General features: G+C 42.7%; 1 protein-coding gene and 1 long non-coding RNA gene across 3 annotated transcripts; one reads left to right on the top strand and one right to left on the bottom strand.

The window, feature by feature from the left end:
* Positions 1–39: 39 nt before the first annotated feature.
* Positions 40–18,503, bottom strand: naa40 (N-alpha-acetyltransferase 40, NatD catalytic subunit). Of its 2 annotated transcripts, none has more exons than XM_079670800.1 (8): positions 18,350–18,503; positions 8,457–8,552; positions 5,038–5,090; positions 4,778–4,873; positions 3,991–4,149; positions 3,814–3,897; positions 3,481–3,558; positions 40–3,081 (listed from the first exon to the last, which is right to left on the bottom strand). In XM_079670800.1, exons 2-8 carry the CDS (start codon positions 8,493–8,495, stop codon positions 2,934–2,936), a joined length of 657 nt encoding a protein of 218 aa, XP_079526926.1. In that variant the 5' UTR covers positions 8,496–8,552; positions 18,350–18,503; the 3' UTR covers positions 40–2,933. The 2 variants fall into 2 exon arrangements, with proteins under 2 accessions (XP_079526926.1, XP_079526925.1); XM_079670799.1 differs by lacking the exon at positions 18,350–18,503 and adding an exon at positions 10,359–10,682.
* Positions 18,504–18,794: 291 nt separating this feature from the next.
* Positions 18,795–21,052, top strand: LOC307032664. The gene is made up of 2 exons (XR_013806344.1): positions 18,795–18,929; positions 20,615–21,052. It is a non-coding gene; the product is annotated as an uncharacterized lncRNA (long non-coding RNA).
* The last annotated feature ends 6,057 nt before the right edge of the window (positions 21,053–27,109 follow it).

Here is a 27,109-nt window from a genome sequence, read left to right as displayed (position 1 = left end):
AGTGTACAGACAATGAAAAAACAAAAGGGGCATCTCGTGAAAAGTCAAACAACTTTCCTTTATTTGTAACATACAAATAAAACACTGACAAGGCAGAATGACTTAGTTTTCCCTTTCATTGTCGTTTATGGACAGGACTGTAACGCTCACTCTCAAACATGGAGTCTTACTTTTTAACATGTTCAAAAAGTGTTTTACGTGTAAAAGGCAAGAAATGAATATGAAGATGGATAGACAACAGCTTATATACACACAGACACAGAGAAAGAACAGAAGGACCTGGGATTTTGTGAGGGTATGTAACCATATTCTAAAATAAAAATACTCTGACTTAAAATAAACTGGTTAAGTTCAGGCTCATTTTCCTACTTAAGATATTTTGACTTTAGTTGAGCCTTTTTTTTTTTTAAAGACAGCCCGCCTATCTGGATTTAATGTTACTGAGCACTGATCGACAGTCAGTTCAAACTTTTTGTCATTCACTTTCACATTTCCAAGGCATTTGAGCTTTTTCCTTTCACTGTAACACATCATTAAACTCCTTAAAATTGTGTTATCACATTCTTCGGATCAGTTTCTTTAAATACTATGGCATGAAACACAAAGAAAAACTGACTCTAGATCAGAGCTGTGACAAATCACATCCAGCGAATCTGCGGCTGTTAAATAAAACAGATGAGGTTCCATTACGTTTGATTAACCTGAGAGAGACTGTCAGTCGGTTGATTCACTAGCACTATGTACACCATCCTCTTTTTTGTAACCTATGCAGTAAAAAAAATGACTTTATCAGAAGGTAGTCTAAAACAAGCAATATGTTGTTTAATCATTTTTGTTGTTCATGATAAAAACAAGCATGACACACCAATATGTCGTAGTATGGGAACAACTCGAAACTCTCACCCCAGGACTTTTTGGTGATAAATAACACGTTTGTTCATGTAATGGAAAATATTTCAGTATCTAAATTTAAGAAAGTGTCGGTTAACTTCACATTTCAGTCTCCCCTGCTTCACACTTTCACCAGAAATTAATCGATAAGAAATCTCAAGTTGAGCCTTGATATGACCCGTTTTTAAAAAGCTTCTCAAAAACGTACCATTTGAAGCCCTTCACAGCCGGACTGGATATATCTTTACACCCACAGTAGTGTTAAGATGTACATTTTTACACCTCCAGCCCACAAGTCAAATCTGACTAGTCATGGAATTAAATAGTTTAGTGATGGTTTCTAGATGGGGCTTAAAACTCAGCCGACCAGTATTTAAAACTGTCCAAAAATACCCTGACTGCTTTGTAAACAGATATGAAATCAAACCTTTGCCTATTTGATATCTGAAATCAATAAAGAATCTGAGCAAAAGCATTCATTTGCAAATCCAGCATGGACATTTTTAGAGTTTAATCTAGAAAGTAATGGTCAGATTGATCGATAATGAAAAAAAAAATATCCACGCCATAACTTTATACATTTCACACAATTGCTCCAATCTCATTCTTCCAACATGCTCTGATGTGAATGGAAGATTTGTAGGCAATATTAAAGAAATGCTAACGACACACTCACAGAAGCAGCATGGCTGTTGATTTATCATGATCACTAACTATTTTAAATGCCGTCACACATACTGATGACAGCGGGCTGGGAAACAGGTGATGACTGAGGAGAAGAAGAGGAATAATGGCCGTTAAAAACTTCTGAAATTAATTCTATGAGCCAATCTTTGACCCTAACAGCTTCAGAGGCCACGTTAGGAAATGGTGACTTCTACCAATCCTCATCCATGTAAATCAATATGATTTGCTCATGCTAACAAAAATATTTAAGAGAAGGGATGGAGGACGGTTCTAGTATTATTTTTTTAATACGGCTAAAAAGGTAGCATCAACATCAACTTGTTTATCATCAACACCTGTAGGAAACAGAGTGAACGAAGGGGCGAGCTGGAGTGATGCAAAGTGGAGATTAAAGCAACGAGAACGGAGGCGGAAACATCGTAAAGAAGGATGGAATTTACAGAAGTGAAGCACAGGACAACACATGGTGGTAAAAGAAAACTCAAAATGAGAGCGATGTCTTGAGCAAAGCAAGTTGAACATCAGAATGAGCATAATGGGATGATATTTGGGATTATTGGGAAGAATGGAATGAAAATGAAGGAAAGGGCAATCTGAGATATTGTGGCATAAGTTAAAAAATATTAAAAGCATCAACTGAGTGGAGAAGCTGAGTTGTGCTCAAAGTGTATTTGTATCTGGTGTAATAGTGGGCAGTTGCTGCTAGCTGCAGTGCTTTGTTACCTAAACAGATGGTTTACAGTAAAGCATTGTAGATCAGAGAGCACATCCACCCTAATCCTTGGACCCTGGTTCAGTGAAAGAAGCTTGTAGGGGTCCCAAATAAATCCTGGGCTGTATAACAGAAACTGATCAACTCTGTATCTGCTTGAAATTCAAGTTTGTTTGCGTGTGGACATGATTTGTTTAGAAAAATGTACTGTAAGATCGGTTTCTGTAATACAGCCTTAGGCAAGAGTTCAAGTAACACTGCAAAATGATTGCAGACAGTACAGCACGTGAGGAGGTGAGGATGGGATTCATAGATTTGTTCGTGATTTGGAACTACTAGTTGTCATTAACTGGGAGAGAATGAGAAAAGCTTGGACTTTAAACCAAGAATAAGAAGGAGAGAAAGGAGCTATGTGTGAAAGCTCACACTGCATACTCCTTTAGTAGCAGGAATACACAACAACAACAACAACAACATCTCAATCCATAATGCGACAACAATATCTGAAGCCAGACATTGCACCATCGGTTCGTTTTTAACAAACTGAAAACGCTCGCAGAGTAGCAGCTCAAGCTTTCACACACAGCCAATGAAAGTTGCTGGCTTTTAACCAATCGGAGAGAAGGATGGAGCTGATGCGGGATCAGTGGCAGCAGCCCCCGCAGTGCCCGCCCCCGTGGGTGTGTCCCGCCACGGCCTCGCCGTGTTTGGTCCGCCGGCTGAGGATCTCGTAAGAGCAGTCGTCGCCGCAGCAACCGGACATGCTCGGCGAAGTCTCGTCCATATCAAACCTAAATGGGTGGAGTGACAGAGGGGGTCATGAAAGTTCATTTATGAACACATATGGCAGAAAAAGCCGAAGCATACCCAGTAGGGACACAACGCCATTATCTGCAAACAAAATACATTTAAATAAGATTTCCCCGAGTTTTAAAACATTTAGGTATTAGTGAGATATTATACCTTTAACTACAACTAATTCTCACTCACTACCAACAAATTGGTCTTCATGTTGAACTTTTAACAGTGGGATTAAATAAGCCTGTAGAATAATGAGCTGTTGAGTAACACTCCTACTCCAACCCTGTTGGCAAATATGTTTTAAATAAGGAGAACAATTCAGGTCTTTCTATTATTTCCTATTTTTCCATCTTTAAAAAACAAGCCCACAGTAGAGCCCGTGTACTCACTGTAAAGCTTCTCTGAAGAACTGGTACGCTCCATGGTTGTGTTTGAAAACTGTCAACATCACTTTCTTCATCTGTGTACTGGTGGGAGAGAGAAAGAAGAAACATATTTACCTTTGGTGTAACTTAACTAAAGCTGTGTTTGCATTCAGTTTTTGCTCACAAACGGATATTGTCTATGACTAAGAGGTCTAACGACATGTTTGAAAGCATTTCCTTCCTGATACAACATTGGCAAAGCTCCTGACTGAAAATGCTAAAAATACAATTTAATACACAAAACATCTGCATTTCACACATCATGACTTTAACTATAAGGGCGGCAGTTGACTTTACCTGTTAGCGATGAGCTGTAGTATCTGGATGAGGAATTTTCCGAGTCCTTTCCTCCGCACTCTGCTCTCTAACTGCACCTCGTAGCTGGAGAGGAGAGACAAAAAGTTAAACCACAGTGAGCATATGGTAAAAAAGGTGAGAGTCCAGAAGTTAAAATAAATCCACTTCGAAACGTACCAATATAAAACCTCCTCCCCACACTCCACGTCGAATCGGAAGTGAGAGAAGGCCATGGGGGCGGAGTCTCCGTCGCGGGCCAGGAGGTACCACGCCCTCTCGTCGTTCATCTCATCCCTCTTTTCCCGCTCCTTCCAGCCCCACTCGCTCTGCTCGTACCTGCAGAAGTATAGAAAAAGAAAATGGGTCAGCTCAAAATGAAGTAACCTGGAAAGGTAATTTGGCCTTTCTCCCCATCATTAGGCGGCCCTGAAAGGACACGATTTCTAAATGGAATACATTTAGTTTCGACTTACAGAGTGCCATTTGCTAAATTGAATACTGCTCTGGCACAGTGAGATTAATTCAATTTCTCTGCCTCCATCTTAAATGTGTCTGCATTACAACTGCTCTCGTTGTTACAAGTCACCCTCCATTTACTCTGAACACTTTTTCCTATCTATTTTCAGCCGTAATGTACCACTCATCAGTTTGGATGTTTTAAAAGTGGGCTTGTATGAGGTACTTATCCAAAGTCAGCCAATGAAAGTCAGTTTCTCCATCCTGGGGGTGTTTTGACCACCAACTACTGTTAATAAAACACTTAATATGAACAAGCACTCATACAACCCCACTTCAAAGCATTTGTGTGCAAGAGAATTTGAAATCAACATTAAAAAAAGTCTGTAGTTTCCACTTCTAGTTTCAGCAATCTACGGCTAACATCTACACAAGCATGTTGCTCAATGTTTAAGAGGCTCCCTCTGTTCCTGAGCTACACCTTGAACTACGAGAACAGACTTCTTACAGTGTCTGCATGTTGGCTCGGGTGAGTTCGAAGGCCCACTCCACAGACAGCGGGTTCAGGGTGGTCACTCTCTTACACTCTATCTGCAGGTTCAGCCTGTTGAGGAGCACAAGAAAACAGAGTCAATAACACCGAGAAGTGTGTGAGAGAGAGAGACGAAGAACAGGAAGAAATACCACCCGCAGACCAACCAAATGGAACAAGTATGTATTTAATGGAATACTGAATAAGTCCTTTGTAGCGTACAAAGCATTACGTACCCATTTCTGTCGTATTTTTTGAAGGCTGGGAAGGCAGCCAGTGGATCATCAAGCTGTGACAAGAGGAGGATAAATGAACTTCAGAGACTTCCAAAAACACAAATATGGAGACAATGAAATACCACCCTCTTTTTTGACTTTAGGACAATATGGTAAGGGTTGACTATTGGTGCCTTCAGAACATATTTAATGATTTTTGTCTTTTAAGAAAAATTACTTTAAAACCAGAAAAAGTCAAGAATTATTGTGATATCGAAAAACGAAGACGATGTGGATTAAATTGTGTTGGTGCTTATAATAACCGTCCACAAAGTCATCTATTCTTAGCCCTGAGAGTATACATAGGATTACATTAATAATGCCCCTCTTCTTGTACAGATGATGAGACATTTGACCCCTGGGCAGACATGTGAAATATGCAGCTGCACTTGCAAACAAATAAAAACATACAATACATCTGTTCAGGCTCAGTATCAGAAGATACTGAGGTCGCTATATTTAGAACATTCTTACTGTTGAATGAGCCATTTGATTCCTCCTAATGACAAATGGTTGCAACAGAAGCACTAATTGAGATTAAATATTCAAAACCAAACCTGTTTAGTATGCAGCCATACCAAGGAGAGTTGATTTATTTGTATTTTGCCAATGATAATCATGAAAGCATTCTAAGAAAACAGTACGTTTCAATGTCTTAAACATTTTTGTAACCTGTTTGTAACTCGGACATCCAGATATAACGCTTGACTTCAGCAGTCAGGAATGTAACAGGAGGTTCAGAGGAGTGTTAAGGCCACACTAATATACAAGTGTGTATTAAAAAGTTATAACTATTGGTTATACTAGCAATGTAGTATCCACAATAGGAGTTCAACAGGGTTTATAAGTAAGGACTTTCGAAATGTTAAATCAGTTTACTTTTAATAGGAACATCTTTGTTTGCTGTATTGTGTTTGATCATCAGTTAACTTATAATTTGATTTAACTTGACCTGGATTGGTGTTATTTGGATTGTTGAAAGTATTACATATGGTGGAGAACTTTTAAGACTAAAGAAAAACCTAGCAGAATCTGAACCCACCAGAAATGTGTTTTGTAAAACAGTGAATACACTAATTGTTCTTTTAGTACACAGTTAAGATGTACCACTGTTGGCAGGAGAACTAACAACAATAAAAGTTACTTTGGGAGAATTTGTTGCATTCCTCCTCTGTTGGCACATCAACAGTGGAAAGGGGGCGGGCGAGAGAACAGCAATCAGTGTGCGAAAAAGTACACGTCCCACCGTCCGGGACGTGTTATTTACAATATCGGACAAGTAGATCTTTCAATTGACTTGTCCGGCGGACAAGTGACGTTTTTCGCCCGGATTTATTGTTATATTATTGATAGATTCAGTTTACAAAAGGCAGAACTCATTCGCAAATTGGACGTGTCCGCCATTGTTCGTTTAGAAATGTTAGTTTCGGTTCTGTTTGTCGATTCCTAATGAAATGCATCTCGCCGCTTTCTGTGCAGGGGCGGGGCGGGAAGTGTAGCACAGTGGCAGGGTTGGGAAGCAAAACTCGGTTCCGAGTAGGAACAAATAACAATTGTCCGTTCCCGGGATTGATAAGAGTTGTGAGGACAGGAGGCGAAGCCGAGCCCCGCGGACCGCAGCTCCCTCTCTCTGCTCCGGATCAGCTGATCGCTGCATGGTGCAGCTCAGCGTCTCTCTCTCTCTCTCTCTCTCTCTCTCTCTTTCTACACACAGCGGATTCACTGCCCGTTTAACAGCCTCATCTTTGTAAAACTTTCTTATGTTCTTTCTCTAACACGTAATGAAGGTTATTAGGACTTTTAGCTCCTTTGTTGTTAATATTGACCGCCATTTCCTTTATGAAGTGAAGCAGCCTCCCTGTGTCCTCGCGCTGTAATCATATCCCCGGACCCCCATACTCGGAGGAGCACAGGGATGTCAGTATTGTTTATAAGGCAGGGTATAGAAATTATTGAAATTAAAATACTATCTATTTACTTTTACAAACAGTGAACAGCTGGGCAGCTGCAGCATGTGTATTGCAGGACATGTGTAAGCGTCTTTGAGTTTTAGAAAAGCGCTAGGCCTATAGGCTATAAATATAATGTATTATTATTATTATTATTAGGCCTATGTGTTGGACATGTGTGGTTGGACTCTGTCTCACAGGCAGGTTGCAGCATGTGTGTTGCAGGACATGTGTTGGACACACAGATTGTGTGGTTGGACTCTGTCTCACAGGCAGGTTGCAGTGTAACATCAGAGGAGACTGGGCCAATTGTACATTCTTAAACTGCACCACTTAGAACTAACAAAACAATGCAGAGATTATGTTTATATAATTGTATTCAATAACCGTAATAAATTTAACAGTATGAACTGATTTGTAAATAGGAATACAGATTTGACTTAATGTTTTCATAAATATATTTTTCTCCCAGTTTGTCATGGGACTTATTTTTACCCTCTCAAAGAACCGGAATCGAGAACCGAAAATAACTGGAATCGAAAAGCAGAACCGGAATCGTTAAAATCTAAACGATACCCAGCCCTATGTGTGGTGCAGTAAAATCTTACCGCTCACTCACGTGAGCGGTGTCGTAAAAACCGTGGGAAAATGTGAAATACGATGGCGAAGAAGAAGATTCCAGTGGCCCCAATTTGTGTCCATTCTGGACAAGTGAAAATGTATTCGGACAAGTAAATTGCCAAACTCACTTGTCCATGGACAAGTACTCTCTAAAAACTTTTTCTCACACTGAGCATGCGAGACAGCGTGCCCCATTTTGGGACAAAGTGATATAGAAAAAGTAATAAGCGCTGTCCCGCCTGTACAGAGCCTGTTGAGGAAGCACAGCTCGAGGGGAGTGTGTGAGCTTTGTTCCCCTCCGGGATGCAATAAGGTTTATCTCGAGGCCACCTTCTCTGTTGAGTGTTCTACTACAAGGCCAGGATTTAATTATGCATTAAATATGGCACTGCGTTTAGCTTTTCCTGTGGTTTACATCAATTAGGGGTGAATTCAGAGCAAAAGGGCCTTCTTATCTTTCGCTGTCATTACGTGGAACTGTGTCTGTTGCTGAACCTCAACAAAACATGATACAAATCACAACTCACAACGCAAGCTTTAAGTGTGGTGCTCGATGAAATCTGTGTGACGGAAAATCTAAAAATCAGTGCCACATGGTGGACGCTTTTATGTGAAGCAGTTAGCTGAATAAGTGCAGAGCCAAAGCCATTATCAACTGACAGAACTGCAGATTTTGCACTCGTTGTAGAGTCAGTGAGCAGCTCAACCTCTGTTTTTGAACTAGGTGACCCCGAAGGTTTCCTAAAAGCCCTCCTCCATGTGTTCCACTCCCGAAACAACAATCGCTGGTTAATCTGCATCCACACTTACCTTATTGGCTGCTTCCACCTTGGCACACACGGCATCCATAGCTGCCCTCTCTTCTTGGCGCCGGGCTTTCTTCTCCTTTGCTCTGTTGGACTTTCTCTGGAATCAGAAATAAGAAAAAGGTATAAATTATTTTGAAGTGGTAGGCAGACATGTAGAAGAGAAAAGCACAGACAGAGGAACGTTAGATAATATGGAAGAGAGGAGGATTGAAAGGAGACACATGGAATAATTGAAATTGTGGGGGGAAAAGGACAAACAAATATATAAAAAAAAAAGGAATGCAATTCTTTTTTTTGCATTTTTCTTCTGCATCTCCTATGAATAGATGTTATATTCGGTCTTTCCTTTTTTACAAACCTCATTAGCAGCAGTATTTTATAGCACTTATATTGATCCTCTCATCTATAAAAACAGCATTATTCAGTCACATTGGTATCAGTAGCTTGTATGAACAGTGTTGTCAAAGCTGTGTGAAACAGTGGAGTGTAAATATTGCTGAGGTTGCATGTTCCAGTGTGTATGTGGATGATAGTATTGGAGAAATTCTCTGATACTGATACTTTAATTAAGCGTCTCTTCTTGGCTTGATGTCCAGTGCTAGTATCAGCAATGGTGCAGCCATAATTCACACACATTACTGCATCCATGCCTGGCAACTGAGAACACACGCTTTGAAAGCTGCTATAAACGTGTCTCCACCAGGTGCACCACCATAAATACTGATTATTAGCCTTCTTCAGTTATTGACACATGCTTTTTATAGAGAAAAGGCACACTAACAACATAAGCTTTACTAGACATTAGGGATGCAACTGACAATCATTGTCAATAGTCTGCAATTCATTGATTTGTTGTTTGGTCTTTAAAAGTCAATAAATGGTGAGAAATGTTGATCAGTGTTTTCCAAAGCCAAGAACTATGCTTTCAAATCAAAGACAGATATTCATATTTTAAAAGCTGAAATCTGTAATAAACTTTTTCCCCCTTCAATAATTACACAGTATTATATGTTAAAAAGGGATTTGGGAAACATCACAGTGATAATCAACATTTCAGGGACATGTTTACAGTGCAATAAAGTCTAATTGATACATCACGGACAAACAATGGCAATTGACAAACCAGTAGGAATAAACTAAAAGCCTTCATTAGATGCAGACTTGAACAGAAAAGGTTACAATTACGGGAAGGAATGCACTGAATGGCCAACTCTAGCTCACAGCATAACTCTGTCTCTGTACCAAGCACAGACAGGCTGCAGACTGATGAAACACGTGGATTGGTTTATCTGGAGAGAAAGTGGAGGATAAACTCAGGAGACTAGCTCAAGTGAATACAACTAACTCAGCTGTATGGCATGAGTGCAGGCCTTGCTGGGTCTGTGGCTTGTGTGTAACACACACACACACACACACACACACACACACACACACACACACACACACACACACACACACACACACACACACACACACACACACACACACACACACACACACACACACACACACACACACACACACAAAATTAGCAGTAATAGTTAGCAAAGCCCTCGTCATTAACATGGCATTCCTAAGTGGCTAACACAGCTAGCACGCCAACAATGGCAACACATTAGGAGAAGTTAACAGAGCATGGCTGCCAGGACAATGCAGTAATAACTCTGAAATGCTACATTAAGCTATGTCTAGGCTTGGGCTAATGTTAAAATGCTATCTTGAGGCAGCTAGCATGCTAACAGAGCAATATAAGCAGCCCCGCTGCCAACCAACACCTTCGGCTACACACATCCACCATGGTCTCCCTCCTTTCTTTCTCTCCTCACCATCACGCATTTACGAGCACAAAACATCCACCTTTCATTGTAGCAACTCAAATGAAGCAAAACACCGACACACTCACCCCCATTTTGCAGCTGTGTGTGTGCGATCCCCTGGAGAAACACACCTCTATTGTCCCCGTGGTTCACTGCTGCTGAGTTATTAGTATCGCCAGGCAAAGAGAAGGGGCCAGATTAATATGACAATGATAGATAGTGTGCTAACGAGGCTAGCTGGCTATTAGCACCGAGCGGCGGCTGTGGGAGAGGCGGCGGCAAAGCGCAAATTTGATTAAAACGTCAATGAAAAATTAGCTGTTTTTGTTCTCTTTAAATCGGATTGGCGCCAAGAGTGCGAGGCAGAATTTATTACAGGTCCCTTCCTTGCCCTTTTCTTTCCTCTCCTCTCTGTCGCCTCCAACGGTGGTGCGTTCACGTGTTCACCACAAGCTCCTACTTCTGAGTCCTTCTGATATCTATCTATATGAACTGGATATTTATTGCTTGCAGTGGTGTGAATTAACTAAGTAAATATACTTAAGTATTTCAATGTGTGCTACTTTGTACTTCTACCCCACTACAATTCAAGGTTAAATAGAGTCATTTTACTCCACCACATGTATTGAATATATATTGATTTGCAGATTTTGATTAATAATAAATAATGTAAAAATATAAACAACACTTAAGAAGGACTTTAGTTAAACCTTGAATAAAATTCACAAGCTACCCTGCTGCATCTTCGACAAACACATGAATGAATTATTTAACCTTGCCAAACACCATTTAGTATAAGGAAACATTCACAACATTATAGAACAGCTTTGACATTTTCAGATCAAATCCACAGTCGAAAACATTCTTACACTGCATATATGTGCACATTTAGTATATCTGCAAATATTGTGTATTGTTATATCAGATACTCTATACAGATATATGTATATCTATTGTTAATAGGTATGTATTTACTGTTTCTTTATTTATATTTGTAATTCATGCTGCTTTAATAAGGTAAACAGATCCACGGTGCAACCACTGTGAAAGTTCTCTATATGCAGCAGAACGAATCCCTGTGAGTTCATTATTATATTATTGTTGGATCATTGTTTACAATAAAACAAATTGTATAATGTCCAAGAAGCACTTTAGTGTATGTTGGTCCAATTAAAGATAGTTGGAACTGTTTTGGCTAGTTTTTCCCATATAATGATTCCTATTTGATCAGTTAATTATAGATTTTGTATCAAAATGATTAAACTGTGAAGAAACGTGAACGTTTAAAGGAGCCGAAAATGTTGGTAGAAGTATAAAAAATGAGTTACCATTGACTGTAGTTGAGTACATTTTCTGATTGATTAAATGCATTTATCTTAAAACAAATACAGCCTGAAAACTGAAGAAATATACTTTTTTAACCAAGTTAATAGATTCAGAATACTGAAATGTATCTACAATATCAGCCTATATGTGGGCATGTAACACAAACAACTCACCTTGCACCTTAGATACTTTGCTTTGGTATTATCAGCATGGCCATGTCTTTCACAAGATATACTGTATAATCATTATCTAACTAGCACACAATACTTATTTTACTACACAGTACACAGTACACACAGGAAAAACTTGGCAGTGGTGGGATTTGAACCCACGCCTCCGAAGAGACTGGAGCCTTAATCCGGCGCCTTAGACCGCTCGGCCACACTACCATGCAGTGCAAGTTCTCTGTGCCTAATAAATCCCACCGAATTTGAACGCACCACTACTTTAGCGCGAACATGGTTTTTTAGAAAGTGACGACAGAGAGGGTCTTTTTAAACCAGCCTAATAACATTTAGGCATAACAGTGTTTTACATTTTAACAAGATGTTTTAATTGTAACAATAGTCCATCATAATGACAAACATAAATGTAGGGAATTACATGTTATAACACAATTGGGCATACAAAAGTGATTTTAGGTACAGATTTTTAAACCGGTTACAGTACACCCTGGTATTTTTATAATCGCAATTGTCTTTATCATATTTTTTCATCATAATTTATTTCAAGGGTTCTACCTTTTGTAAAAACGAATGTGCCCGCTTCTTGTCACATTCACTGGGCAAATGTAAAAGCTGTGAGATATGATTTTTTTTAGATGTACTACTTTTGTTTAGACTATGTGTTGCATAATGGTCATATTGTAGAGCCGATGAACGGGAGTCAGAGGCGGTGCATTCAGAATGGATTTCCACACTTTATTATTCATTAATCCAGAAGACGTGAGTACCTGTGCTGCTCTGTGTAACCAGCTAGCATGAATAACCCCAAACCCCCGCTACCCTCACTAACCGGTCCGGGTTGCAACACACACTATATGACACAGTGAATTATGTCCCGTAACTGTCACCACACAAGCCCCCCCAGAATTCACTCATACACAAAGTCTGTGCGGCGGGGAGGAACGACAAGCCGATCACCCCGACCCCGAAGAACGAGACCCGGGGAGGCGACCTCTGAAGGGGCGGCCGCTGGAAGAAATGGGACCGGAACCGCAGGCCCCAATTCTGTGACAGGTCCACCACCAACGCTTGTCCCCGTGTTCCAAGACCCGGAAAGGCCCATTGTAAGGGGGCTGCAGGGGGCCTCTGTGCGAGCGGAGCATGTGTTCATCCGACACGCCTTGAGAGCTCGGCCTTGAGGGCCGCGATGGAACCGTTCACATAGGCCGTTAGCCTGAGGGTGGTAAGCGGTAGTCCTGTGAAGCTTAACCCCCAAACCACTCGCCACGGTGTTCCAGAGCTCGGACGTGAACTGTAAACCCCGGTCCGAGGAAACGTCTGACGGGGTGCCAAACCGACACACCCACGTCGCAATGAAAGCCCGGGCTATGTCAGCCGCCTATGTTGACACGAGAGGGACCGCCTCCGGCCAACGGGTCGTCCTGTCCACCATGGTGAGGAGGTAGGAAAAGCCCTGAGAGGAGGGTAATGGACCAACCAGGTCGATGTTGACGTGGTCAAAGACGCCAGACGAACTTCGCGGCCACCAAGTGCACCGAAGGCTTACCGCCCGGGTGTGACAAGTCGTGCACTGCCTCAAACACGGAGCGCCTCCAACTGGCGGGAAAGACTGGCGGCAGGCCCGTGGAGACGTCACACAGGAGAGTAACGCCCGTGTCGCCGAACACCACGTCCTCCAAGCGCAGCTCCACGCTCTCCTCCTTCAGGGCCTGGAAGCCGGGGTCTGTGACCTGGTCTGCCGCCATGCGGGTATAGTCCAGGCCCAACTGGATGGCTCCGATGACGACCCTGGAGAGGCAATCTGCGACCAGGTTCGTTCTTAATGTCTGTGGTGTACTACGAGATGTAAGACAGCTGCCGCTGCTGACGTGCAAGCCAAGGCTCTGCCACTTTTGACATGGCGAACGTGAGCGGCTTGTTGTCGAAAAACGCCGTAAATTCACGGCCCTCCAGCAAAAAACGGAAATGCCGCACGGCCAGCCAGAGTCCAAGGAGTTCTCGGTCAAAAGCGCTGTACCTGCGTTCCCTGGGCATCAGCTGACGGCTGAAAAAGGTGAGTGACTGCCAAGTGCCCTCCACCCACTGCTCGTGCACCGCACCAACGCCGTAGTCCGATGCGTCCGCAGGAACTCGAAAAGTCCAAATGGCGTTATCACTGCCGTCTTGGGAACGTCCAGGGGATGCATGGGCACCTGGTGGTATCCGCGCACAAGGTCCACATTTGAAAACACCAGCGTACCGGCCAGATGTACTGAAAAGTCTTGAATGTGCGGCACCGGATAGCGGTCAGGCGTCGTGGCGTCGTTGAGGTGGCGGTAATCCCCGCACGGGCGCCAACCGCCGTTCGGCTTGGGAACGACGTGCAGAGGAGAGGCCCAAGGACGGTCCGGTGGACGATACCCAGACGTTCAGTGGTTGAAATCTCCGCCCTCGCGGATTCAACCGCCGGGCCCTGGCGTAGACCGGGGAACCTTCGGTGGTGACGTGGTGCTCCACCCCATGCTTGGTGGTGAGCGCGGAGAAGGTCGGTAGCGTCAGGTCTGGAAATTCAGCCAATAGGCTGAGAAAAATGTCCGCCCCCGACAGCGAGCCCGACAGCCCGTCGTACCCCGCCTTGCCAAGTGTACACACGAGGGAGGAAAACGTCAAGGCATCAACCAAGCGTTTATTTTTAACGTCCACCAGGAGTCCGTGAGCACATAAAAAGTCTGCTCCAAGGAGGGGAAAATAAATGTCTGCCGTCACAAAATCCCAGTTGAGTCCTCCAATACACACACACATAGCCCTCACGCCGTACGTGCGAATTGGGCCGCCATTAGCCGTCGCCAACCGCGGTCCATGTCCCCCACGAGCAACGTTTTCCCTCGACGCGGGAACATCACTCCGTTGAGCTCCTGTGTCACACAGAAACAAGCTTCCTGAGATTCTGTCGCTGACAAAGAGAAGCCTGCTCGTGCCGCCAACGCTCAGGGCCACTACTGAGCGCCAGCTCCTTCGTTTCCGGAGGCTGGTTGGCCCGTCCACACAGCAGCGTTAAAAAAATCTTCCAACGCTTCTGCCCATTCACTTTCAATGGGGTGACGTGACTTTGCCTCACTTTTCGCCGAACTGCATTGTGGGAAGCAAAGCGGAGATTTCCAGGCATCTCAGGCTTCAAAAGTTGAGCAATGTTCAACTTTTGAAGCTGAGGTGGAAGCATCAGCCAATCAAATCCCGTTTAAGCAAATCTGACAGTACAAGCACTAGCCAATCAAACCATGTGTAAGCTGGGAGTGACATACCGCAGTTCATTTTCTATATTCCTAATATAATGGAGGAGAAATTAGTGATTGAGGTAGCAAATCACCCTATCCTTTATGACCAGTCCCTATTTATTTACCGGGATACAAACCGGAGGAACCAGGCATGTAGGGAGGTGGCAGAGACAGTGGGTGAAACTGGTAGGTTTTCGCCTGTTTGGGGATTTTATATCCAGTTTACTTCGTTTTAACATTGCTATTGCTTTGTATGTCGGGGGCGGGAGATTCCTGTGATTGGTTGTTGCTCGCAAAAAATCCCCAAGCTTCAGATACGCCCACCTCCAAGATTTTTTTAATGCTGCTGTGTGGACATACCGTAACTGCAGGGAGCGACACACTTCTTCGCTCCGCCCCGAACCGCGTGGTAAAAACACTCTCCTGTCTCCCCACGCCGGCTTGGTACCGTCACGTCCAGCCTCCCCCAAGCCTTCTTAACTGTAGAGAGGGCGCAGAGCGTCACAGCTAGCGCCTCTGCACCGGGCTGCTGGGTAGCCAGGAAAAAACGGTCGGCCTCTTCAGCCAAGGCATGGGGCTCCGTAATGGACGTGTTGGCTAGCGCCGTCTGAACCCGGGAAGGCAAGTTGCGCTGGAACGTCTCCATGAACAAAATCTGGGGATCTTCCCCCCCTCGCAGATTTAACATTTTCTCTATTAGCTGAGATGGCTTGCTGTAGGCAGGGGCGCCGTAAGGGGGTGAAAAGTTAGGACGATTCTAAGGGCCCGTGACTGACAGGGGCCCCAAACATTTTTAGAACATTAAGAAAAAAAATGTAAGTAACCTTTCATCAATCATCAATAATTAACAATAATAGAACGTAAAATTGATAATGTACTCACTAAACTTACGATTCATTTCACTTTTTTTCTTCCAAAAGTTAATTATCCAAAGCCTCTGTACAACCCCTTCTACTTACATGTAATGGTTTGGTCCTGCCTCCAAATGCTGTGCGGTACCGCTCTTTCTAGCAGCAGAGTGAGAGCATGTGAGGAGGGATGCTAGTACTTACGTGTGTGCCATGTCTCAACCACTCACAAAGTCAGGCTTTCAAAAAAGAAAAGAAAGGAGAGAAAGACAAGAGAGAGGGACTAAAGGACGACAGTATGTCACCCAGTTTTTCAAAGAAAAGGTGGGCGTGGTCCATGAGTGGTGGAAATTAGTCTGTTAGCTAAGGTTAGTCCATTGTAAATAATAATTGTAATGTTTTGCTGACATTAAGTACTGTTAATATCTTCACAGAAAATACTGAGGTTAGCTGACATTTAATAAATGCATGTACATTTTTAGCAGCTATTCTTACTAAATCAGTTGTCCCTCCCCCTGGTTTTGTTGTCCGTTTACACTTTAATACCCGCTTATTTTGTAGTTGGTATGTATATTTAATAGTGGTGGGCCGTTATCGGCGTTAACGTGCTGCGTTAACGTGAGACTCTTGTCGGCGATAAAAAAAAATATCGCCGTTAATCTATTCTCAAAGTTGGGTTGGGAGCTGGGTCTATACTACGCAAGCGATGATGACTTTCACCTTGATAATTTAGCGCGGATGTATACCTAGCCGAATCGCACTGTAGGGGGCGAGATCGAGTCTTTGACCTGTGTTTCTTCTACTGTCTATGGATCTGACCCCGGTCAAATCAGCCACATTAAACGTGACATGCTAACATGGATACAGCAGGAATGAAGCCGCGGGGTTTGCTTCAGGGGACATTTATTTTTAAGAAGCTTCCCGATGGAAACCTCGACAAAAATAAGGTTGTTTGCACCTTGTGCAATGCGGAATTAGTTTACTGTAGGAGTTCATCCAGTCTCAAGTACCACCTAAACGCAAAGCATCCCTTAGCTAATGCGGAAGATGCCGGGCCGAGCACTGATGTAGCGCGGGGGAAGACTCGTCGTCAAACAACTATGTTTGAGTGCAACCGAGGCAAGCCCGTCAGCACAGCTCTATCAGCCAAGCTAACTAGTCTCCTCGCTCAGTGGATTGCCACCAGCTGCAGGCCCATTAGCGTGGTTGAAGATGACGGGCTCGAGCTTGTTCTCCAGGCGGCCACAGGTGACCCATCTTACAAACTGCCTGCGAGGCGAACTATCATGAGGAGAATACATGACCAGCACGCAGAAGAGAAAGCTACGAAAGTTGAGAAGATGGTAGAGGCGAGGTCTGTAGCACTGACTGGGGACCATTGGACGTCCGTTAATAACGACAACTACCTCGGCGTTACAGTACACCTCATCGATGCTAGCTGGGAACTTCACTCCTTCGCTTTAGGTATGCTACGTTATGTCATTTTAAATTACATAATTTAATTTTGTAGCCTTTTAATTACCACCACGTTATGTTTGCTTCTTGATAATTGCTAGTTGTTTACTACTAGTAGTGAAATTATTCTAATTTACTTTGTCTGTCTTTGTCAGTTTGTGATGCATTTTGGAAACTGGAGATGAGCCCCTGGTCTAATGCACCACCTGGCTTGAGAAACCCGTTCTCAAAGACTTACTTTTAGTCATTATTTGGGTAGCACACATATTCTGAATGCCTTCGGCAGAATTCAAATGAGCCATTTTAATCTAGATTAATCTAGATTAATTCCAAGAATACAGTGAGATTAATCTAGATTAAAAAAATTAATCTATGCCCACCACTAATATTTAATAAAAAGATCTGCTGCTTGTTTGTTTTTTTGCTATATTATTTTATAAATGAGAATGTTGGTGTTTATGTTCACTTTATTTTAATTTAAGAGGTCATGGGATGGTATATTTAAGTTATATTTATTTTGATTTGTAAATTTTCCATTCAAAAATGTTATTAAAAAGGCATGTACAGTACATCATAAAAGATGACTATTGAGGTCTATTGTCAGGAATGTTAGTGTTATATCAACTAGTGAATTCTATTGCAGCAGAATTTGCACGTCTGCTCAGTGTTATACGTTCACCGCTCAGTGCCAGTAAATATTGTGCGGTTAGTATTGGACTACAAGATAGATGCAACAAGCCTGTACAGGTAGTTATTTAAAGCATAAATGAGTCGGTTGGGTTCTGGAGGTGTGGTTACAGCATTGTGCTTGGTTGGCGCGGCCTGTGCCTGGTGGTGGGGCCCAATGTGATATCTTTTCATGGGGCCCAAAATCCCTGGCGGCGCCCCTGGCTGTAGGCCTTGAATGTCAAGTATCTGGCGGGCCCTCTCCTTAGCAGATAAGTTAAATGCCTTAAGAAGAAGGGCCTTAATCGCCTCCTTGCGGGGGTCTGCGATAAATCCCACCAACCTGGATGACATGGAGATTCCCATCGCTGCTACCACGTGGAAATATTTCAAATCCCCGTCACGGACTTGTCGGCAGGCAAAGTGTACCTCCACATGTGCGAACTACGCCGCAGCGGCATGCTCCCAAAACTCCGGCAGCTTTACAAAAACATCGCGATCAGCCATGTTCATTGAGTCTTCGGAAACTTTCACGAAAACGTCAGGGTCACCAGTGTAGAGCCCATGGGCGTCGCCTGGGGAAGCCCCGGATGTTTTTTCTTTAGCCCCGGACAAATTCTCCCTCAATAATATAATACATTAACCGTACTTTACCTAGAGGACGGCAGAATTGTAATTTCCCGTGTTCAGTGAATGCAACAGAGGCAAGACACCACCAGACCAATCAGAGAGATGCATGGAAATAAACGTGTTTTATTGGCTGACAGGTACGTACCTCTGTGAGTGTGTTTAAACTTTAAACTGTCGGGGACGCGGAGTTTCTGAAGATGGACATTAGACATTTTTTAAAGAAAAAAACGGCAATTCTCAAGTGGTGGCTCACACAACAACCCCAGAGCCACCACCTGAGCCAGGTGAACAAGGTATGTAAATGTCAGTAAACTTACAAGTTATGCAAACATGTAAGCAAAGCATAAATTATAGCTACGTTGACATTACTTTGAATCGCGCGGGTAAGCTAAACCGTTAGCAAGTAGCTATAGCTAGCCAGATATATTAAATAAGCACTTTGTCATACAATCTAAATGTTGTGTTTTTTTGCGTTACCTGGTGATTTCAAAGAAAGCTCTCTCGGTAATGTTGACTTACTGTCAGTGTTCGACACGAAGCTAGAAGCTACCGTTACAGTACACAGTTGATCCTGAGTCCTGTCAGTTAAAGTGTTTCATAGTTAGCTTAGCTAAGCATCAACCTAGCACTGACATATATGGATGTTATGTGACTGTATTTCTGAGGAAAAGTCAGCTGAAATGGTGGCATAGTTTTCACTGCATGTCAACAGCATGTTTGAACATATTTGCAGCAGTAAATGTGGCTGTTTGGCCACTGACGTGGCCATAACAACACCTGAAATTAAATGTAGCTACAACCTCTTTTTGTGACAGATTTTTGCATGAAATTATAATTCTTCTGATTGATATTTCCTATTGACAGCTAGTTTCTATGTGAACAATACATTATGAGATGGACAGCCAGCTAACAAGTTTTGTTAAGGCCCAGATACACCGGCCAGTCACCTGAGAAGTCGCCGACACCGACTGTTGGGTCGCCGGACTCTCCTGCGTGAGTGGCAATAACTTTCCTTACCAGCAGGCGGCGGTAGTGTGTATTCATCATTCAAAAGAGGCAACAACCGGAAGACAGAGAAGAAGAACAGACTCCGTGATATAAACAAACAATAAATAGCGTTTTTCTTTCCATTTTCACTCTCGTCCATTGAAAACATGAACGAACAGGAGCTCTATAAACCGATGAGGTGAAATAGCCGTCCGTGTGTATTCCATCTTCCATTTTAAATCATTTGTTTACCTCCCTCCCTTCCGTTAACGCTTCTCATGCACTGATTCGCAAGCTGAACAGCCAATCAGTGTTATCCCTTTGTCCGACTTCCGGTGGTGTTCCCGACGCCGATTCAACAGAAAAGGCGTCAGGTCGGCAGAAAAGACCCGACGGTGCGGCGCACACCACTCCGAATAGGGCGTGCCCACGCTCATGTTCGGCCCGACTCCCATTTACTGCCGATTTCGGGCCGGTGTATCTGGGCCTTTTAGACAAATATTTCCGATCAAAGCTAATCCAGTGGGGCTCCTGAAAGGGGGCAAGGGACACTATGCTTCCGAATATTAAGCCTTGACCCCCATCTTAAAATTGATATGATCAAAAAATTATCTGCATTGTCGGAGGCCTTTTTTCCTCATTATCATGTCAAATTGTACAGCTTTCCTTAGTTTTGAATGCAGAAAGATGACTATATTAGAGTATTAAGTGACTATATTAAAGTGTTAAGTGAATATATTAAGTGAATTACTCAAACTGCATTTGTATAGGAATGATTCTGTCCTATTGGCAGATAACTATTCTTAACAGGTTGTTAAAAGGTTTCCAATGTAAATTTAACTATTTTCAATTGGTTAGTATTACATTTTGTGACAGTGTGGTGACACTCATTTTAATGAAGACTTGTGAAATGTGTGTATCTTGAAATTCATTTATTTGACAGAGCTGGAAACTGATTGACTTACATACTTGTTTGTGTTTAACTAAACAGTCATCACAGATGAGCCAAACAGAGTAGAGGATGAAGAAAGGAGAACAGGAGAAAGGGACACACAAGAAGGAGATACAACAGACAAGAACGACAATGGAGACAACAATGAACAGGAAAACCAGAACAGACAAGAGTCAATGGGTAACATGACTGATTTAGGGACTGCAGATACAGGGCCAAGGCAAGTGAGACATCACTGCTTTCCATCCAGCATGTTTGGCCAGCAAAAGAGATCATTTCAACCGCAAACAGCAAGTGATGAGGGAAGCAGCAAGTGATGAGGGAAACTGCAAGAGATGAAGGAAGCAGCAATGGTCCTCCTTCCATCCATTTTTTCAGTTTAATCTGATTACTAACAACTTCTAATAATTCGACATACTTTATGATTTAATTGGAAAATTAAGCGTTTTAAAATAATAAACCCGTTTCTGATTCTGATTCTTTGATTTTTTTTGACATATGGGTGTTGAGAGATGTATCCATATCTCTTAATGTTGCTCTCAAAGTGCACAAGATTGATGCTTTTAACTTCAATATTTAAAAAAAATCTTCCTGGGGGACCCCAGAGGAGGTGAGTTCCCACCAAAATGGCACTTTATCTCTGCTTATGTAACTCCGGTGTAGTGTCCCCTCGGCAACAGATCACTCAGAGCTGGTGATTACTTTCCTGCATTTCAATGGACAGCATATAAAAAGAACACATGAGCTGCATTGCATCTCTTGTCCACCATCAGAGATGGCTTACATTTCAGAAACAGATAGAGGTAGGGGACAAACAACTTGTTCGCTGGGCATGTCAAAAACCTCCCTGCTTTGATCAAGACTTTAGGGAGCCTTTCAGCCCCTCTCGCAAAGGGACTGGAAAGCATGCTTTGAAAATTCAGTACCATCTACATGCTTGTCATGTTCCAGACACTGCTCTCAACCACTCAGGGCCTGCACAAATACCTGCAGAAAGAAACAATTGACTTGGTGCAGGCAGTAGATTACAAAGCAGCAGTTGAGAACACACTGAAAAGTTACCGAAGTAACGAGAAAGCACATGAGGTCTATGACAAGACCATGGCCCTGTGCAATGATCTTGATATTCCCGAAACTGTGACACAGAGGAAGAAGCGTAGAAACATGGAAGACTTTGTAGTCGAGGCATCATGTGGAGCAATGTGAAACTTTAAACATAAATAAACTGGTGTACAAAACTCACATACCTGCATTTCAATGGACAGCATAAAAGGACACGTGAGCTGGGTTCTGTTGCTCAGATTAGCTATTGATGATCACGTTGATAAATCATATAAAACAAATAGCCAATCACACAAAATACATGTTGCTATGACTGTGAGCATTAAACAATTAACATTAAACTAAACAAACACAACAGTACGTTATTGTCCTTATAAAATAAAAACATACATTTTGTCCACCGAGATAATACAGGCACCTCACCCTCAAAAGATCCTCACGTGCTATGAGAATCTCCCACAATCCATTGCCGTAAAAAAGCTAATGCAGGCACACGTTTTTGACACCAGATGGTGCAATTGTGTATTTGCGTGTGGGGAGTCTTGCAGTAGAAAATTCGACTGTAGCGCCGCCACTGTGGGCTAAGCCCCGAATATTTCCAGGTCCAGGCGACGCCCCTGGCACTAGAGCCGATGAACGGGAGTCAGAAGCGGTGCATTCAGAATGGATTTCCACACTTTATTATTCATTAATAAAGGTGGACAAATTGAGGCTTAAAAATATGAGATAATCCATAATCTTCAGTGTGGTTAGCCATGAATCTTCCAAAACTGTGAAACAGTACAGGACACTGGTGCTTTGGGAACACTCAAATAATTTAATTCCCATTTAAAATCAGGAGACTAAATATGAACATTGTGTGTGTGTGTGTGTGTGTGTGTGTGTGTGTGTGTGTGTGTGTGTGTGTGTGTGTGTGTGTGTGTGTGTGTGTGTGTGTGTGTGTGTGTGTGTGTGTGTCATACTTGCCAACCCTCCCGATTTTCGCGGGAGACTCCCGATTTCATTGCCTTCTCCCGGTTTCCTCCCGGGGTCATATTTCTCCCGCATTTCTTCCGATTGCTGACAAAATCCGATTTATTCACGATTGTTTCCACTCTGACTTTAATAAACAGCTACACCATTGTTTGGTTTCCATGATAGCGAGTCTGAGAGGGTGAGGAAAACTGAACAAGAATCGACAACTCGACCCTCTGCTCACTCCTTTCCTGTAAAAATACAGGTCCAGCCCACACATATGCTTCATGGTGCTACAGGCATTGCCCTTACAACTACAATAACTTATAAGCATGTAAATGTTAATCTACAGCTCCGGCGATCCACTAGCACCGCAGTCTCCACCTGCAGACGCAGCCATCCTCGACAACTACTGCGTCACCTTGGATACGAGTCCAAACAACTCACAGACACACAGGCCAGGGCGCCCTTTGAGCATCAGATCTGACGACGCTGATTGGCTGAAATTATGTTTCGGCGGCATAGTTTACAGATAGCAACAGTCAGCTTGTTGGCTGCTGCTGCTCTGGCTGAGGGCTCCTTTTTTACCGCCCGGACGAGAGAGGGTAATGATACACGCTGCGGCCAGGCAGGAAACATGTGACTTATCAGTAACTTTAGACATCGTAAAAAAAATGTAAACGAGATTTTATTGTAGATTATACATTTTACTGATACAAACTATATAATATTTACCTTGTTCATTAAAAAAAAAAAATATATATATATGTATTATTTTTAAATATATTTATTTATTTATTTTTAATCACAATCAAACTTGTGGGAAGAGGGGGGGCGGCGCCCCTAGCGCCCCTATGGGCTGGCCACTACTGTGTTTGATACACTGTACATTTTCAGAAATGCATGAATGAAGCAACAATATATATGAAGAGGGTCTAGGGCTGCTTGGACTTTTGCTCATTTGTATTTAATTAACAAATAAATAAACCCAGAGGGTGAATTTTACCCCCAGTAGATCCTTCTGAGATGTGGAGTATCACATTGGCCACTAGGTGGGGATGTTTAGTAGGAAATCACTTGGTTCATTAACTAAGCTCCAGACAAGACAAAAGACTAGAGAATAGTAAATAAATACTAAGCTACCTCTGTTTCCATTTTCCAACTGTAGGCTGGTGAAGCCTAAGAAGCAACCACAAAAATGTAAGGAACCATAAGTCACCCCTAAGACCCTTATTAAAGGACTTCAGAAGAGACTCAATTAAACTCATTAAGTACAGAAACACATTCAGCACATTTTTCCTGAGGGGTGGAAATTAGCCTACATCTTAATAATAATAATATTTAATTGGCACATTGAGTATAGTTGGAATGTTATTTACACTTTGATCAGCTTTCTGCAACACTATTGTGCAGTAGGCCTATTTCTTAGTTTGGGGTTTACTGTAATAAGGTCAGATGAAAACAAAAAGGCTGAGCAGGATTACAATCGGTTCAAAGATCATCAGTGAAACAAAGAGACTTGTATACTTCTGCAACCAACAAGCAGCATGTATTCTATCAAATTAATTATCTTAGTTTTTATTAGGAAACAAAATGCTAAATAACTTTTAACTCGTCCATTAGTTTCCATTTGTACGTATGTATTTCAAATTGGAGCTCCTTAGTGTATTTGTATATACTATGTTTTTCTTTGTACGATTATGGGTTTCTTAACAATAGCTCTTCAATAAAGTTGCTTTGAATTTTAAGAAGTAAAGGGGAAATTGGTTGTTGTTGTTGTTGATGTTATTTCTCTTTCGTGAAACAACCCAAAAAAGGGTTAAATATTGCTCAGATTATGACTGTGTGTTCTTGGTGTGGTGGGATATGAGATGGCCACCCTCAAAAGCCTACCCACTTTTTCCATAATGCAAATAAAGGGGTACACACACACACAGCTCGCAGATGGCAGTGTCTAAGCCCCGCCTACAGTCTTTTGTCTTCATGGAATCTGTCTCTCTGCTGTCGGCAAACAAACTGCCTTCTTCTTGACAGTAGTGGGCGCTATGAGGCTCTGAGAGTCTATAGAGGACTGCTGCTCATTTTAGGATTCCGTGTTTGCATACAGAGGTGAATCACTGACACACAAACACACCAACTCATCCTGCAGTTTAGATTATAGTCTATAAGTATTTCATACTTTCTACATTCTCTGTGTGTGCTTGCACAGAGGACTGGATAATGAAATTCAAACTGCCCCTCTCCCATCTCCACCTAAATATATGCTGGCACACATATGCACTCACATACACACACACAAATAGATCCCCCTCTGCAGCTCAGCAAAGTGTGCGTTGGATTGCAGACCATAGATAGATAGATAGATGGATGGATAGATCAGATGTATAGATGGATTGGATAGATAGATGGATAGTTTGAAAGGACAGGAGGGAGAATGAGGATGAGGAGGCCTCTCTCAAAGCAGCGAGCCCTGCAGCACAGAATTACAACACATAGACTGGACAAGCGGCCGCTATTCTTCTGAGATGAAAGGGTTGTGCACTCTTTTCTACACATGATGTATGTTTCATGGCGGGGGGGGGCGGGGGGATGAAGCAGCACATGAGTCAAGTGACAAGTCTGCTTCAACCCTATTAAAAACCACAGTCAGCTGTTCTGGATTGAACATTTTAGCCTCATTTTATAATTTAAAGTACATGTTGGATAATCGAGAATGTCATTACGGCCCATATAAAGTACATGTTGGATAATCGAGAATGTCATTACGGCCCATATCCTTCTTAGGGACAAAACAAATCTGTAGACAAACAGAAATACAAGTTATAGAAACAATTGTATTCATGATTTTAGGACTGTCCCTTTAACCATCACTGTCAGCTTTGCAGACAAGGTAGCTCACACACTAACTGGCAGATTGTCATGGAATTTGCTAAGTACATTCATGCAGAATGCATAATGATATTTATAGTGCAATCTCTTAGTGTGAAAACATAAAGATGACAAGACTGGCATCAGATCTCTCCAAACCAAAGGGTAATACTATACTGAAAAGGTAGAGAATAATTAAAGTAGAACACTGAAAAAGAAATGAAACATTGACTTTAATTAAATTTAGCCTATTATGTCAACAGATTACACATAATCATATTAGGTTAGTTGGAAGCACTAATATGAAGTTGAAACTACTATTTATTTATGTTTATTCAATATTATTGCTTTCAACTAAGCTTGTAATCTGTTGACATAATACATACAAAGTGGGCGTTTAAATGTTTTCAGTGTATATTAAAGATAATTTGTATACTGTAGGCCTTGAGATAAGAGGAGTTTCTATCTGTTCCACTATCTTTTACATCCTTATATAAATTCATTTTGACTCAACATATGATCTGTTATGTCATAAATGCTTGTGTCAGACTATAATGAGTCATTGAGTGTGTCATAGTGCAGCAGCAGCGGCTGTGATTTGGCATTCAGTGCATGGAAATCATGTAATAATGAGTCTGCAATGACATACTGCATCATCCACTGTGCAGGTGAGTATTAAACATTTAGACATGCATGGTGGTCCTACTGTGAGACGGCAGCAGGAAGATTCTATCACATCCGATTCTACATCTCCTGAGATAACAGAGAAAGTCAGAGGATTATTAGAGGGGGGGGGATAGGAGTCAGGGGGAGGTGTAAGGGAAGGAGGGAGAGAACTGTGTGGACATGTGGAGAGAAATAGGGAAGACAGAAAAAAGTGAGAAGAGCAAGTAGATGGATAGACAGGCAAGAAGAAGGAAGGAGACAGGTGGAGAGAGGAAGGAGGTGGTGAGGAGGGGGGGAGGAAAGAAGTGGAAACAAGAGTGAGCTTAAGGGAGAGTGGGAGGGACAATCGAAGAGAAACCGAGCGAGGAGAGGAGGGAAAGGGACATAGTGACGAATGGAGGAGGAAGACAGAGGAGGCGGAGAGGGGAGGACAGAGAGGAGGAGAGGAGGGGGCGGAGGGAGGGAGGTAGGGAGGGGGGAGGGGGAGAGGAGTTGTTCATTAGAGAGGATGTGTTAGGGACGGGAGGAGTGAGGGAGAGGAGAGACTGTGGAAGGGTGAGTTTCATGGACACTGACTAATGAGAGGAAAGGAAGGAAGGAGGCGAGAGGAATGGAGAGGAGAGGAGAGGAGAGGAGGGGAGGGGGGAGGAGGTGGCAGGGGTGAAAATTAGACTGGAGAGGAAGAGGAAGAGGGAGTAAGAGGAGAGAAGAGGGGGGGCCTGGAGGTGAGCGGAGGGAAACTGCTTTACCACTGTTGGGTGAGGATGGGGGAGGGGAAGGATCTGCACGTACACACACACACACACACACACACACACACACACACACACACACACACACACACACACACACACACACACACACACACACACACACACACACACACAGGAAATCTAAAGCGACACGAGAGGAAGACTCCAAGAGAGGGAGACAGGAAGGAGGAAGAGGAGGAGGAGGGGGTGAGGGAGGAGAGGAAGAGGAGGG

This window comes from Notothenia rossii (assembly GCF_949606895.1).
Source record: "Notothenia rossii genome assembly, chromosome: 3".
NCBI classification, from domain to species: domain Eukaryota; kingdom Metazoa; phylum Chordata; class Actinopteri; order Perciformes; family Nototheniidae; genus Notothenia; species Notothenia rossii.
The sequence above is the reverse complement of the archived record's forward strand: the minus strand, read 5'-3'. Positions and strand labels throughout refer to the sequence as shown.